The sequence below is a fragment of the Saccopteryx bilineata genome, chromosome 12 (assembly GCF_036850765.1).
Source record: "Saccopteryx bilineata isolate mSacBil1 chromosome 12, mSacBil1_pri_phased_curated, whole genome shotgun sequence".
Lineage (NCBI taxonomy): Eukaryota > Metazoa > Chordata > Mammalia > Chiroptera > Emballonuridae > Saccopteryx > Saccopteryx bilineata.
This window is the reverse complement of record NC_089501.1, coordinates 33,449,054-33,463,665: the sequence shown is the minus strand read 5'-3', so window position 1 is coordinate 33,463,665 and position 14,612 is coordinate 33,449,054. Positions and strand designations below refer to the sequence as shown.

General features: G+C 42.2%; 1 protein-coding gene across 1 annotated transcript in view; it reads left to right on the top strand.

Annotated features, from left to right (window-relative positions):
- Nucleotides 1–14,612, top strand: part of LOC136316057 (microtubule-actin cross-linking factor 1-like) — a 91,825-nt gene that overhangs the window by 35,809 nt on the left and 41,404 nt on the right. The window contains 7 exon segments of the mRNA XM_066247800.1: nt 1,764–1,835; nt 4,078–4,232; nt 5,753–5,759; nt 8,509–8,692; nt 9,086–9,256; nt 10,996–11,003; nt 14,121–14,299. Of these exon segments, the coding sequence (XP_066103897.1) occupies nt 1,764–1,835; nt 4,078–4,232; nt 5,753–5,759; nt 8,509–8,692; nt 9,086–9,256; nt 10,996–11,003; nt 14,121–14,299 (776 nt within the window).

Below are 14,612 nucleotides of genomic sequence, written 5' to 3'. Positions count from 1 at the left end.
AGATTATAAATAAGAAAAGCAGAATAACTCAAAACAATGCCATTTGTTTTGTGGGTAAGACTTGGGCACTTATGAATGTTGGTTGGTGGGTATATATGTATGTGTATATATATATATATATATGTATATATATATGTAGTTAGAGGAATTATAAACCTATGAATGAATTTGCATTGAGTGTTTCACCTGGGCAGATAATCTGTTAATTTGGAATGAAGGGTAAAAACCTGACTTTTCAGATGTTGTCTCTAGAATGTCTCTTTCAGAGGTACTTCAGGTGTGAAGGAGGATTATAATAATCCTTGGCTGTTATCTCCTCCCTTCCACAGAGTACCTTCCTGTCGTAGGGTAACTCCTCTGCAGTTGTTGTCATATCTTCTCTTCTCGAGGGTCGCTGCTCTGTTCCCTCCTCTCCAGGTCAGGGGCATCGGGTTGGCGGCATCCTCGGGGCATGGAGTCACCTGGGTCTGCTCCTCAGCCTGTCCTCAGCTTTCCGTCAGGTTCGGGAGCATCTGTCCTGGCTTCCGGTTCTTTTCAGAACTTTTACCACGCTGAGCACTTGGTGTCTCGAGTTTGAGATGTTTGGCTCTGGGTTAGACAGAAACTGACATCTTTATTGCAAGGCAAATGACATGGGTGGTGAGCTTGCAAGTATGGAACAGTGAGGCTGTCTCCCTGATAGATTCCATTCCTCTTTCTTAACTAATAAGTTCAAGTTGTATTTCTTCCAATAATGTTCCCCGGGACAGGTACAAGTAGTTTATTTAAGCATTTCTTTTTTTAACTTGCATATTCTTAATTCCTTAATGACATTTCTTAGCATTATTAACTCTTTACTCTCATTACATTTATTTCCATCCTTAGAAAGCCCTCTTCTGGGGAGTTTTTGTACCTTGAAACGGGCTCAAAACATTCTAGTTAATCTTTTACGTTAATGGAATTGGCAGTAGATCCCTACCAATTTTGTTGACAAGAGGTTCATTAGTTTTTAAGATAATTAGTTTTGCAGAGACTTGAGAGTTTTAATTTTGCATGATACTGCTTTCAAACCAGTCAAATTTACATGATTGTCACACAGCAAGGCACTAAAAGGTGAACTCTAAATCATTTGTCGCAATGCCTTCACCAACAGTATTGATTTGTAGATTGTTGGTTGGAGAGCTAAGATCTTTCTGGAGAAAGTTTGTGGTAAAACATTTGTGGTGGATATAATTTAAAATTTTTAAAGAACTTAACTGTAGCTTCTCCTAAGCAGAAGGCAAGAACTGGCTTTTCCCATTGAGAAGTTGAATAACAACAACAATAACAACATGGTTGTTATTGTTTTTAATTTCTGTGTTCTTTGAACTTTATTTGGGGAAATCCTTTGCTAGCTTTATAGTTGTATTTGGCAGCTAGCAGGTCTTTTTGTTTTATTTTTATCTTTTATTTTTATTTTTTGCATGTAGCTTTTATGGTTCCTTGAAAGGGCACAGGGAAAAAGCTGCAAAATTTGAGTCCAAATGCACTTGGTGGAAGACAGAAACGGTCTCTCCTTCTTTCTCTACCCCGGTGTTTCTAAGATGGCTGCACCAACAATTATTTAACTGAGAAATGACATTCTCTAAGGGAGTGGAGCATTCACATTTTGTTAGTCACTCTAGCAACATTAGTGTCTTTTTTATTTTCTTCTCATTTTGTAGGATGAAAAGGAGCAGCTTATACAGTCCAAGAGTTCTGTTGCCAGTCTTGTTGGGAGATGAAAAACAATTGTTCCGTTAAAGCCACGAAGTCCTGACCATGTGCTGAAGAGCACCATGTCGGTGCAGGCCATCTGTGACTACCGGCAGATCGAGGTAAGGAGAGGGAATGGATATTCTGGCTCTAGAGGGAAGTGAGGGACAAGGGAAGCTTCCTCATAGAGTTATGACAGTAAGGAAAAATCAAATGATAAAGAGAGGGTTTTTTTGTCTGTTTTTTAAATTTTTTATTTATTTTTTAAACAGAGACAGAGAGTCAGAGAAATAGGGACAAACAGGAACGGAGAGGTGAGAAGCATCAATCCTTAGTTTTTCATTGCGCTTTGCGACACACCCTAGTTGTTCATTGATTGCTTTCTCATATGTGCCCTGACCGCGGGCCTTCAGCAGACCGAGAAACCCCTTGCTTGAGCCAGCGACCTTGCATCCAAACTCGTGAGCTTTTGCTCAAACCAGATGAGCTTGCACTCAAGCTGGCAACCTCGGAGTCTCGAACCCGGGTCCTTCCGCATCCCAGTCCGATGCTCTATCCACTGTGCCACCGCCTGGTCAGGCAAGAGGCTTTTTAAAATTTAGAAATCTTTAAACTTTTTTATTTATTGACCTTAGAGAGAGGAGAGAGAAAGAATGGGGGTGAGGGGAGGAGCAGGATGCGTCAACTCATAGTAGTTGCTTCTCATACGTGCCTTGACCAGACAAGCCTAGGGTTTCGAATTGGTGACCTCAGCATTCCGGTCAATGCTCTGTCCACTGAGCTACTACAGGTCAGGCTAACGTTTAGAATTTAGACATGCTCAAATCTCTTCTGTCATTTTCTTTTAGAAGCTTCAACTCTATAATAATAATTTGCTCCCGACCTATGTGATTGGCTTCATCATCTACCCAGCTGCCTAAGTGGTGACGGAAATGGTACTTGGTAGCACCTGGGAGATACCTTTGACTTCTCTCTCGTCCCCTATGGCGAGTAGGACTGCCAAGTCAGTACTGACTTATAAATAATTATCCCTTAGCTGTTCCTTTTTCTATCCCAAGTTTCTTTCACTTGGATCATTGTGTCAGCTTCCCCATCCAATGCATTCTTTTTCTTCTTCTTCTTTTTCCAAGTGAGAGGAGGGGAGATAGAAAGAACAGAGTCCCACATGTGTCCTGATGGGGATCCACCCAGCAACTCCTGTCTGGGGCCGATGCTCTGCCCATCTGGGACAATGGCTTGCAACCGAACTAGTTTTAGCACCTTAGGTGGAGGCTCCCCAGAGCCATCCTCAGCACCCAGGGCAATGTCCTCAAACCAGCCGAACCATGGCTGCAAGAGGATAGAGAGAGAGAGAGAGAGAGAGAGAGAGAGAGAGAGAGAGAGGGAGGGGTGGAGAAGCAGATGGTCACTTCTACTCTGGGCACTAACCAGGAATTGAACTGGGACATCCACATACTGGGCCAACCATCTACCACTGAGCCACCAACCAGGGCTCTAATGCATTCTTTATCCTACCACCAGCACGATCATTTACAAAGAATTGTCACTCCCCTGCTTAAGTCCTACAGCAATTCCCCTTTCTATTTAGAAAGTCTAAATTCCTTAGTATGGCTTCAGATGTCTGAAGAATTTTTCTTTACCTCTCTGGCCAAGGTCATGTCTCTTCCGTGCACTCAGAGTAAATTTTATTATTCACACAGTATTGTAACTGTATACCCCTTGAGAATATGTGGAATATAGACCATGTTTGTCAGATTTCCATTTTATCATTTTTATCTCTAGTGAACTAGCACACTTTCAGGTACATGGCTGGCTTGATAAATATTGGTTATACAAAAGAATGTATGAACTTCTCCTGCACTTTTCTGTCTCAATATTTGTCCATAAAATAGTGATAACACTAGGTTACTTATCTCCCAAGAGAAAGTCCTGATAATTCCAAATACTTAACTGTTTTCAAGGATTTGGGTGGGATGACAGGAAGGGAGGAGGAGGAAGTATCACAAAAGCAAAGTTGTGAGTATTCATTGTCTATTTCATTTTTATTCTACTGGTTGATTATGCGAGAGATTGCTCTTGGAGGTCTTAACAGTCTCCTTCTACCCTTCATTTACCGTGTTATTTGACATGTACCAGGCATTTCATAAACACTCGCTTCCTGGATTTATTTGACATCTGCACCCTTTCCTGTGTTTTGTATTTTTACATGTTATCTTTTTGTCTGAATCAGGGACTCGCCCTAAGTGATGGCAGATCTCCAAAATGATTTTTTCTTACAGATTTCATAGCCTTGAGGTCAGGCCCCAGGTAATAATGGGTTGTTGATTTATCCATTAGCAATTATTTCTAAATTTGTCTCTTCAGATCACTATATGCAAGAATGACGAATGTGTATTGGAAGATAATTCACAAAGCACCAAGTGGAAAGTGATCAACCCCACGGAGAATGAGGCAATGGTGCCATCTGTTTGCTTCCTCATCACTCCACCCAATAAGGATGCCATTGAGATGCCCAGCAGGTGACTTTGCTCAGCTGTCCCTGTGTGCTTCCACCTCTGCTGTTTGTCCTGGGAATACAGGTATAGGGACAGTCTGCGTTTATGATCTTGAACAGAGGGACCAAATTTTAGTTTCTTTTGGGAAGACCTTCTATTAAAATTTCAAGTCTTGGTCCTGGCCGGTTGGCTCAGCGGTAGAGCATCGGCCTGGCGTGCATAAGTCCCGGGTTCAGTTCCCGGCCAGGGCACATAGGAGAAGCGCCCATTTGCTTCTCCACCCCCCCCCCCTCCTTCCTCTCTGTCTCTCTCTTCCCCTCCTGCAGCCGAGGCTCCATTGGAGCAAAGATGGCCCGGGCGCTGGGGATGGCTCCTTGGCCTCTGCCCCGGGCGCTGGAGTGGCTCTGGTTGAGGCAGAGCGACGCCCCGGAGGGGCAGAGCATCGCCCCTGGTGGGCGTGCCGGGTGGATCCCAGTCGGGCACATGCAGGAGTCTGTCTGACAGTCTCTCCCCGTTTCCAGCTTCGGAAAAACAAAAAAACAAAAGAAAGAATTTCAAGTCTTACTCTCCCAGCCACAAGTAGAGTTTCAGTAAATGCTTATGTTCAGTTGAGACGTTTTCTTTTTGTTTGTTTTTTTTTAATTCATGAGAAAAGGGGGGGGAGGCAGAGACATTATAATAAGACCTACCAACCACCCTCCCCATCCCAGAGTTATGCTTTCCAGAGTCAACTATTTTCAACTCTTTGAAGCAGATTTTTCTGGTTTTAATTCCAAATTTCTTAATCATGTGATTTTTTTTTCCTATTTTCTGATTTTTTTTCAACTTTGTTGACTTCCTCCTCTTGAAAATTAACATTTAGCTTGCTACACATACACCTGCATACACTTCTTTTTCTATCTTCCAAATGTAGTTATGTCACAAGTTTTGTTTAAATTGATACTTTTGTGTTACCACATTAAATGGTTTATGGCTGAGCCACAGGTTGATGACTGTGGGGGATTGCTGTGAGGTGTCTTCTCCTTGGGCCTTTCTGCTCTGAGCGCATCCTCAGCCACTCTCCTTGCTTGTGCTTGGCTCTGGGACTCTCATCTTTTTCCTGTTTCTCAGGCACCCCGAGCATACCCTTGCCTCAGGCCCTTCTCTTTTCTGTGAATATTGATGGGATTTACTCCCCTACTCACTGCTTGTCACTTTCTGTCTCCTTTATTCATCTTTCTTTTTCTCCATGAAACTTAACACAGACTAACAGATAATATATTTGTTTATTGCTTCTCCCCTCCTCTTAGAAGTTCCAAAGGAATAGAGGTTTTTGTTTCTTTTTTTTCTGTTTTGTTTACTTTTTAGCTTTAGCACCTGGAACTAGTGCTGGAACATAGTAGGTGCTTGGAGGTGGTTGAAGGAAAGAGTGAATGAGTAGGTGACTGAAAATATGTATAAGTAGATTACTTCATTTACTTTCTTGTATGGCTTCATGTTTCCTTGAAAGTGAGAATTTTTTTGCTCTTAAGTTTGATTAGTTTTTGTCTATTTGCATATTACAGATATAAGGCCAGTGGCCTTGGCCATGCAGGTTCACGTTGGATTTGGGCAGACTTAGGTAAAGGAACTGTGGAGCCAAAAAATGCTAGGCCATTCTGTTTATTAGAGTCTTGCAACAGCTGATGAGCAAGCCAAAAACAGGCCAGGGTGGGGGGAACCCCTTCCTTGGCAAACTGTAGCAAACAGTGGCCCTTCCCAAGCTGGCAGGCAATCCGCAATTTGCGATCTGCTGCCCTGAGGGTGAGCGCCCGCAGCCTTACCTAGACTAGACCCACATGGCGCTGCCCTGTACTCATGCACCAATCAGGCCAAGTACAAGCAAGCAAGCATACACACTTACCACACACTTTTTGCCCAACAATGACTTTATTTTCAAACTCTCCTACATTTCTCTAAAAGACATCACAATATGGCCAATCACCGTTGATAATTTTCATTTTTATATTCTCTTGGAAACATCTCTTTTGGGTCGTCCTGTCTTCCTTTCCAGTCTGAATCTGCGGTGGGAGCCTGCTTCAGTACTGCCTCCCTGGCTTGTACTTCATCTTCATCCCGAAGATCTTCTCTACCTCTCTTCTGGGCTGGGCCCTCTGCTTCCTAGAAACCAACTCTTATTTGTTGGTGTATTTTCTGGATTGGGAGAGTCCACTTTCTAGGAACCTCCTGAGAAAAAGTCCATGGGAAGTAAATTTTTTGAGACCTCTCATATCTGAAACTTTCTTCCTTCATAACGAATTGTCCAGTTATGAATTTCAATAATATGAAGGCACTGTTCCCCTGTTGTTTAGCTTCCAGGGTTTGCTGTTGAGAAGTACAGTTCTATTCTCATTCTTTATCTTTTTTTTTAAGTTTACTTACCTATCAAATTCTTCCTTTGTAGTGAGCAGTACTATGGTTTTGACAGATGCACAGAATTGTATATCCTCTCATACAGTCACAGTACAGATCAGTTTGATACTTTAACCTCCTGAATGAAATCTTTATCTCTCTCATGCTTTTGAAATCCTAGTTTGTCTTTAATTTTTGGAGGGAATGCTTTGTTTTCAGGGGAAGCTTTATGCTAATTCTGAACACAGGCTGAAAACACACATCTTTGAGATCTGGGGAAAATTTTCTTGGACTATTTCTTGAATTGTTTCATTCCCTATGTTGTGTTCTTGCCTTAAGAACTCTCATTTTTCAGATATTGGACCTCCTATACTGATTCTCTAATTTTCTTTCTGTTTTATATTTTTCTGTGTTTTTGTTCTTTGAGATTTTCTGAACTTTTATTTCAACTATGCTGATATTTTAGTGGGGTTTTTGGAAAAGGGGAAGATAAATTAATGAGTTTAATGTCTTTTATTTAACTGTCAATCTTGGCTTCTAGTTTTTCATCCTACTTTGGTATCTCACGTTTCTAAACTTAAAGAAATGCATGGTAATTTGATATTTGTTGCTTGTGTCTGAATATCTGTGAGTTTAAGTCTTCCAGAAGTTGAGACTGAATTAGGGAATGGGATGCTTACAAAAAAAGTCGTCTTCTCAAGCAGTTTCCTTCAATCTGCCAGATGAACTTTTTTTTTAAATTTTTTAAATTTATTTATTCATTTTAGAGGAGGCAGATAGACAGAGAGAAGGGGGGGGGGAGGAGCAGGAAGCATCAACTCCTATATGTGCCTTGACCAGGTAAGTCCAGGGATTTGAACCGGCGACCTCAGTGTTCCAGGTCAACGCTTTATCCACTGCGCCACCACAGGCCAGGCCAGATGAACTTTTAAATAGATAATAGCAATCATTTTTGAAGTGTTGAGGTTGACATTTTCAACAATTCCAAATGAGGTTCTTTTATCTCTTGGTTTTCTCTGTAATTGTTTTCCCTGGGTATTTCCACTGACTTCTCATAATTATATTACATGCAGGTAACATTTATGAGATTGCTAAATGTGTGCTGATATAAAATACATTGATAGCATAGCAAATCCAAATTGTTTGAGGATCTCTATTAACTTAGTTCTAAAGATTCCTGGGTTTTTAGTGTCTGACTTACTCATTTTCCCAGCTCAGCATATACACTCAGTTCTGCTAAAGTAATCACATTTATTCCTTAGAGGGTCCCTAATGTGAAGCTGAAGTCTTACAAAAGCTATGCCCTGGCTCTGTGTTGTTCCTAGAGTGGAGTAGTCTTATCAGAAGGTCATGCCCTTTGGCATCAGCTACATGTTAACACCAAAAGCCTTATCTCCTGAAACTACCTGAGGAAGGACCTTGACCTTGTAAAGACCTGGAACCTGGAAAAGGTAATTATGAAAGAAAGCATGAGCCCAGGCTCATATCCTATTGGCAAGTTTTTTCCCTACTCACCCAATCAGAAAACAAAAGGGTCAGGGAGACTGCTTCAATGTTAAGGGCCTGTGGCTTTTAACAGGTTCAGTGTTAAGGAAATTTCTGATGAAAATATATAACATATTTGGTCCTCTTGGCAGAGAGAGAAGGGTGCAGGCTTCTCGCTGCAGGATAAAAATCTCTTCTGCATAAGTGTATGTCGCAGGGGACTATGGTGAATTAACCGTTATTAAGGGTTATGTCCAAGGGGGCACAGAGGGTGCTTCTGGGTGCTAGTGATGTTCTCTTTCTTTCGGACAAGTTCAATTTGTGAAAAATCAGCATGTGTACAGTTATGGTTTGTACATAATTTTGTGTCTGTTAAATGTCAATAAAAAGGAGAAAGTATTATGTTCCCATTCTATTGAAATTTCTTGTGGCTTTTCCTGCCTAGCTTGGGTCATCACCCCCAGGGGACTGGCACCAAGTGATGAAGACCCTGCAGGCCCACGACGAGGACTTCCTTCAGGACAGCCGGGACTCAGTGCTCTTCTCAGTGGCGGACCGTCTGCGTTTGGAAGAGGAAGTGGAGCCTTGTAAAACCCACTTCCAGCACCTGATGCAATCCATGGAGAACGGTGTGTGCCTGGGAAGAGGAGGGTCCTGGTGGAATGAGCCCTCATGTAAACTAGAAAGTGCTATCACCACTCAAACTAAAACCTTGAAAGAGAGAAACTTGTAGAGATGAATTCAGATCAGGGAAGAAGAGGCCATATTTTAGTCTATGTTGCTAATCAGTCCTTCACCTTGTCTTGTGGAAATAAAGTATTTGGATCCTTAAAGATCATTATATAATGCAGGGAATTTAGGCCCAGGCATAAGGTTGCCCATGTAAAGCCTTGCTTTCATTGGTGGACTGTCGGTTCTGCCGGAACCATTGGTTCCCTGTGTCTGAGGGTGGAGCTGCTGTGCCCAGGTTTGCTGATCTCTGGTGTGGTGCTTGATGGTCTTCTGTGCTTGTGTATTCACAGAGGACAAAGAGGAAACAGTGGCCAAGATGTACATTTCAGAGCTGAAGAATATTGGGCTGCGCCTGGAGGAGTGTGAGCAGAGGCTAGTCAAACGAATTCAGACTCCAGCCAGCTCTAGGATCGACAAGGATGCCCGGCAGGACAGTGCATTAAAGGATCGCAGAGCAAGAGGTACGCACTAAGGGCAAGGCGAGTGTTGGTTGCACAGTGAATGCTTTCAGAATGAATTGGGTGGCAAGAGAGTATGTCCAAAAAAATAAAGCAATAGACTCATGCTTCCCTGCAGCCTGTGCCTTTTACCTGTGGAAAAGCCTGATTTCAGCTCTGTGATTGCCAAAAATTGATTAGTTCCATCCACAGTTGGGAAAGCAAACAGACTGGTAAATTGCTCTAAGCACTGCATTTGGGCTATGTATTTGAAGACTGCTTAGTAAAGATGCTCTTGTCTGGTCTCTTACATGTAAGTGTTACTTTGTATTACATAGTTACTGCCAGTCATTTGACTCAAAAAATTTTAAGGAAAGAATCAGATTCTACTGTGGATTCTAATGCACTTTCTCTGTGACTTGGAGCAAATTAACTCTCATCTTTAGTTTCCTTTCTTAGAAAATAGAGACAATATGTGAGTCACAGAGTTAGTTATTTTGAAAAAATTAAGTAATATAATACATATAATAAGCTTTCTGGAAGGGTAACATGCTATGAAAATTTGAGTAGTATTCTTGAAGTAAAAGCAGCAAATACTAGTTGCTTTCTTAAGTGCTCGGAGACATGCATAGAAAAGTAAGGCAAAATTCTTGTTTTTGGCTTATAGTGTAGTTTAAAAAGAATAAAAGGTTGAAATCACAATTAGAGACTTCAGTCTAAGAGAGATTATAAAATAGTACCTACTGTACTTCCAGATTTCCAAGCGAACATTACTCTAGGAATTTCTAGAGGGTTTTAGAACATTTCCACTTGGCATGGTAGAGTGAGTTCCAAAGAATATTCGACTTGGTGCTCGCTCCATAGTCCATATGCTAAGAGTGGAATAATACAGAGATTAGCATGGCCCCCATGGGGGAAGTGTGACACAGATTTGTGAAGCGTTCCATATTTCTATTGGCCTGTTTGTTCCAGGATATTACTGTCACAGAATGTTTACCATTTAGTAAAAATCTACCATCAAAAAAGTGTATTAGATTTGATCTGGGAGCTTAAAGGAAATGAAAAGGAATGGCTAATGAGAAGGAGGGATTTCTTTTTTCTTCTTACCTTTCTTAATTATTCTTAAGCTTGAAGAGGAGGTCGAGAGGGCACTGTAGCGTTCATTGGCCGTAAGGGACCTAATATGCCTGTATGACTCATATCATATGAACCTGTAATTCTCATTTGAAGTATTTTACTTTTCTGTGGTCCTTCAAAATCTACTTATCCCTACAAAATTGCACATCTTAAGAAATAAAGGTTGCCTGACCTGTGGTGGTATAGTGGATAAAGCGTCGACCTGGAAATGCTGAGGTCACCGGTTCGAAACCCTGGGCTTGCCTGGTCAAGGCACATATGGGAGTTGATGCTTCCAGCTCCTCCCCACCTTCTCTCTCTCTCTCTCTCCCCCCTCTCTCTTTCCCTCTCTGTCTCTTTCTCTCCCTTTCTCTCTCCTCTCTAAAAATGAATAAAAAAAAAAAAAAAAGGTTAACATTTAGCTCTTCTACAGGACTTTCATTTTTCTTTTTCTATTTTTATTTTAAAATTGTTTTTGATATACAAAAAGTTTTATTCTTCACCTAGATTTATCCTTCACCTAGATTCCCCAAATGTTAACTTCTCTTTACATTTGCTGTGTCATTTTCTTCTACAACGTATGTATACAGAATCATAATCTTTTTTCTTGAGAGTAACTTTCAGAAATGATGCTCCTTTATCCGTAGATACTGCAGTGGGTGTTTCCAAAAACCAGGGTAGTTTCTTATATTACCACAGGACAATGCTTAAAATTTGGAAATGAATATTGATAGAAAACTTTACTAAAATTTTATCAATTGATCTAATAATTCTTTTTGGGGTAGCAGCCCAACCCTCAACTCGCCCTACCCCTCTTGCAACAACCAAAATGTAATTTTGCCACCCTGGCTGGTTGGATCAGCGGTAGAGCGTCGGCCTGGTGTGTGGAAGTCCTGGGTTCAATCCTTGCTCAGGGCACACAGGAGAGGCACCCATCTGCTTCTCCACCCTTCTCCCTCTCCTTCCTCTCTCTCTCTCTCTCTCTTTCTCTCTCTCTTCCCCTCCCACAGCCAAGGCTCAACTGAAGCAAAGTTGTTCCGGGTGCTGTGGATGGCTCCATGGCCTCCGCCTCAGGCGCTAGAATGGCTCCTTTTGCAGCAGAACAACGCCCCAGATGGGCAGAGCATCGTCCCCTGGTGGGCATGATGGGTGAATCCCAGTTGGGCATATGTGGGAGTCTGTCTGCCTCCCCGCTTCTAACTTCAGAAAAATAAAAAATTAATTTTGCTACAGGATTTAACCCAATATCACACGTTGCATTTAGTTGCTGTATCTTTTCAGATTATTTAACCTGATACAGTTTAAAAATTTTTTTTTATCATCTTTCATGAGCTTAACAATTTTGAAGAGTGCAGGCCATTTATTTTGCAGAATGTCCCTCTGTGTTTTTCTGAGGCTTCGTCATGATCATCTGCTTCTCCACCCCTCCCCCCCTCCTTCCTTTCTGTCTCTCTCTTCCCCTCTGGCAGCCGAGGCTCCATTGGAGCAAAGATGGCCCGGGCGCTGGGGATGGCTCTGTGGCTTCTGCCTCAGGCGCTAGAATGGCTCTGGATGTAACAGAGCGACGCCCCAGTGGGGCAGAACGTTGCCCCCTGGTGGGCATGCTGGGTGGATCCTGGTTGGGCGCATGCGGGAGTCTGACTGCCTCTCTGTTTCCAGCTTCGGAAAAATGAAAAAAAAAGAGAGAAAGAAATACTGTATTTCTATGTGTAAGATGCTTCCATGTATTAGACACACCTTAATTTTGGGGCCCGAAGTTTGAAAAAAAAAAAGTATTACATAAAATTATATATTCAAGTTTTATTCATCATAAAATTCATACAACTCTTCATCATTGTCAAAACTCCCATCCATTAGCTTGTCCTCATCTGTGTCTGATGATGAATCACTGTCTTCAACAATGAGTGCAAAACAAGTGCGAAAAAGCGGGAAATGCAAGTAAAAGAATCGACAACCAGTGTATAAGACACACCCAGTTGTTTTTTTTTTTTTTTGTATTTTTCTGAAGCTGGAAACGGGGAGAGACAGTCAGACAGATTCCCGCATGCGCCCGACCAGGATCCACCTGGCACGCCCACCAGGGGCAAAGCTCTTCCCACCAGGGGGCAATGCTCTGCCCCTCTGGTGCATCGCTCTGTTGCGACCAGAGCCACTCTAGCGCCTGGGGCAGAGGCCAAGGAGCCATCCCCAGTGCCTGGGCCATCTTTGCTCCAATGGAGCCTCGGCTGTGGGCTTTATCCACTGCGCCACCACAGGTCAGGCTCTGTTGTTGCATCTTGAGTGAATCAATATTAGTATGACTGTTGCCAAAAGATTTTCTAATTGTGTCATTCCTTTTACATTTTTAAATTTTTATTCTATCAAATGGAAAGAGCTCCCTCCCTCTCTCCTTTCTCTCTTAGATTTATGAATTCTTATTTTATTCAGTGGTTTGTAATTTGCTACTATCCCTATTTTGATGTTCAAAGTTTTTCAAATTTAGCCTTGGGAGCCCTGTAAAACTGGCTCATATATTATTTTAACACGTCATCATTATCCTTTGAGTGCTTTATTATTTTGCAACAAAACAAGATATTCCAGGTTTATCTTGCACTGGCCATCCCCATCGTGGAATCAGCCATTTCTTAAGGTAGTCCTGCTTCCTTTACGTAGAGAATGATTTTAGAAACCAGCATCTGGGTGCTCATTGTTGTTGGGGTGTCATTGCTGTAAGATTGCTCAGCAGATAGAGCTAGAAAAATACATGGTTACATATGTATATATGCATTCACACATACAAACACACTCCTATGTTATACACACACTTATTTATATATGTGCATATTTATGTATATATGTGTATATGCATGTCTAAGTATGTATATATAATTATATCACAAAGGTAGATCAATGTATTTATCAGTCTGTCATACACACAAAACTATGAATTCATGTATCTCTTATCTCCATCCAGTTCCAAACTAATACCATAGGGCAGTGGTCCCCAACCTTTTTTGGGTCACAGACCGGTTTAATGTCAGAAAATATATTCACGGTCCGGCCTTTAGGGTGGGACGGATAAATGTATCACGTGACCGAGACAAGTGTCAAGAGTGAGTCTTAGATGGATGTAACAGAGGGAATCTGGTCATTTTTATTTATTTTATTTTATTTTTTCATTTTTCTGAAGCTGGAAACAGGGAGAGACAGTCAGACAGACTCCCGCATGCGCCCGACTGGGATCCACCCGGCACGCCCACCAGGGGCGGTGCTCTGCCCCCCAGGGGGCGATGCTCTGCCCATCCTGGGCGTCGCCATATTGCGACCAGAGCCACTCTAGCGCCTGAGGCAGAGGCCACAGAGCCATGCCCAGCGCCCGGGCCATCTTTGCTCCAATGGAGCCTTGGCTGCGGGAGGGGAAGAGAGAGACAGAGAGGAAGGAGAAGGGGAGGGGTGGAGAAGTAGATGGGCACTTCTCCTGTGTGCCCTGGCTGGGAATTGAACCCGGGACTTCTGCACGCCAGGCCGACGCTCTACCACTGAGCCAACCGGCCAGGGCCTACTTATAGTCTTTTTGTTGTTAGCCTGAAGGTGTGTCAATAGGCCAGATACTTTGTCCAGAAATTAGTTGTGTCTGTTTTTTCCCCTTCATCCCCTTCAGTGCTGTTTCAGAGTTTATTCAACCACTCTCTTACAGATGGCATTTAGGTTGCTTCCATATTTGGCTATTACAAACAAAGACTTCTTTGTTTAATTCTGTCTTCATCTTTGTTGTATGTTTTAGTCCTGACAGCGTACCCAGGATGATTTGCAGCAACTGAGGTCAGACTTGGATGCTTTTTCCATGAAATGTAACAGCTTTCTCCATCAGTCCCCATCTGGTTCAAGTATTTCAACTCTGCACTCAGAACTCAATCTGCTGGTGGAGAAAATGGACCATGTATATAGTCTCTCCACTGTCTGTCTGAATAAGTGAGTGAGCCGAGGATTTGGGTGCAAATGGCAATGTTTTCCATTGGAATGAGAAAGGAAAGTTCCTGGAGTGTTTCATGAACAATCCAGAGAGGTTGTACATCTTTTTTTTTTTTTTTTTTTTAATAATTTTATTTTTTTAATGGGGTGACATCAATAAATCAGGATACATATATTCAAAGATAACAAGTCCAGGTTATCTTGTCGTTCAATTATGTTGCATACCCATCACCCAAAGTCAGATTGTCCTGTCACCTTCTATCTTTTTTTCTTTGTGCCCCTCCCCCTCCCCCTTTCCCTCCCCTCCCCCCCC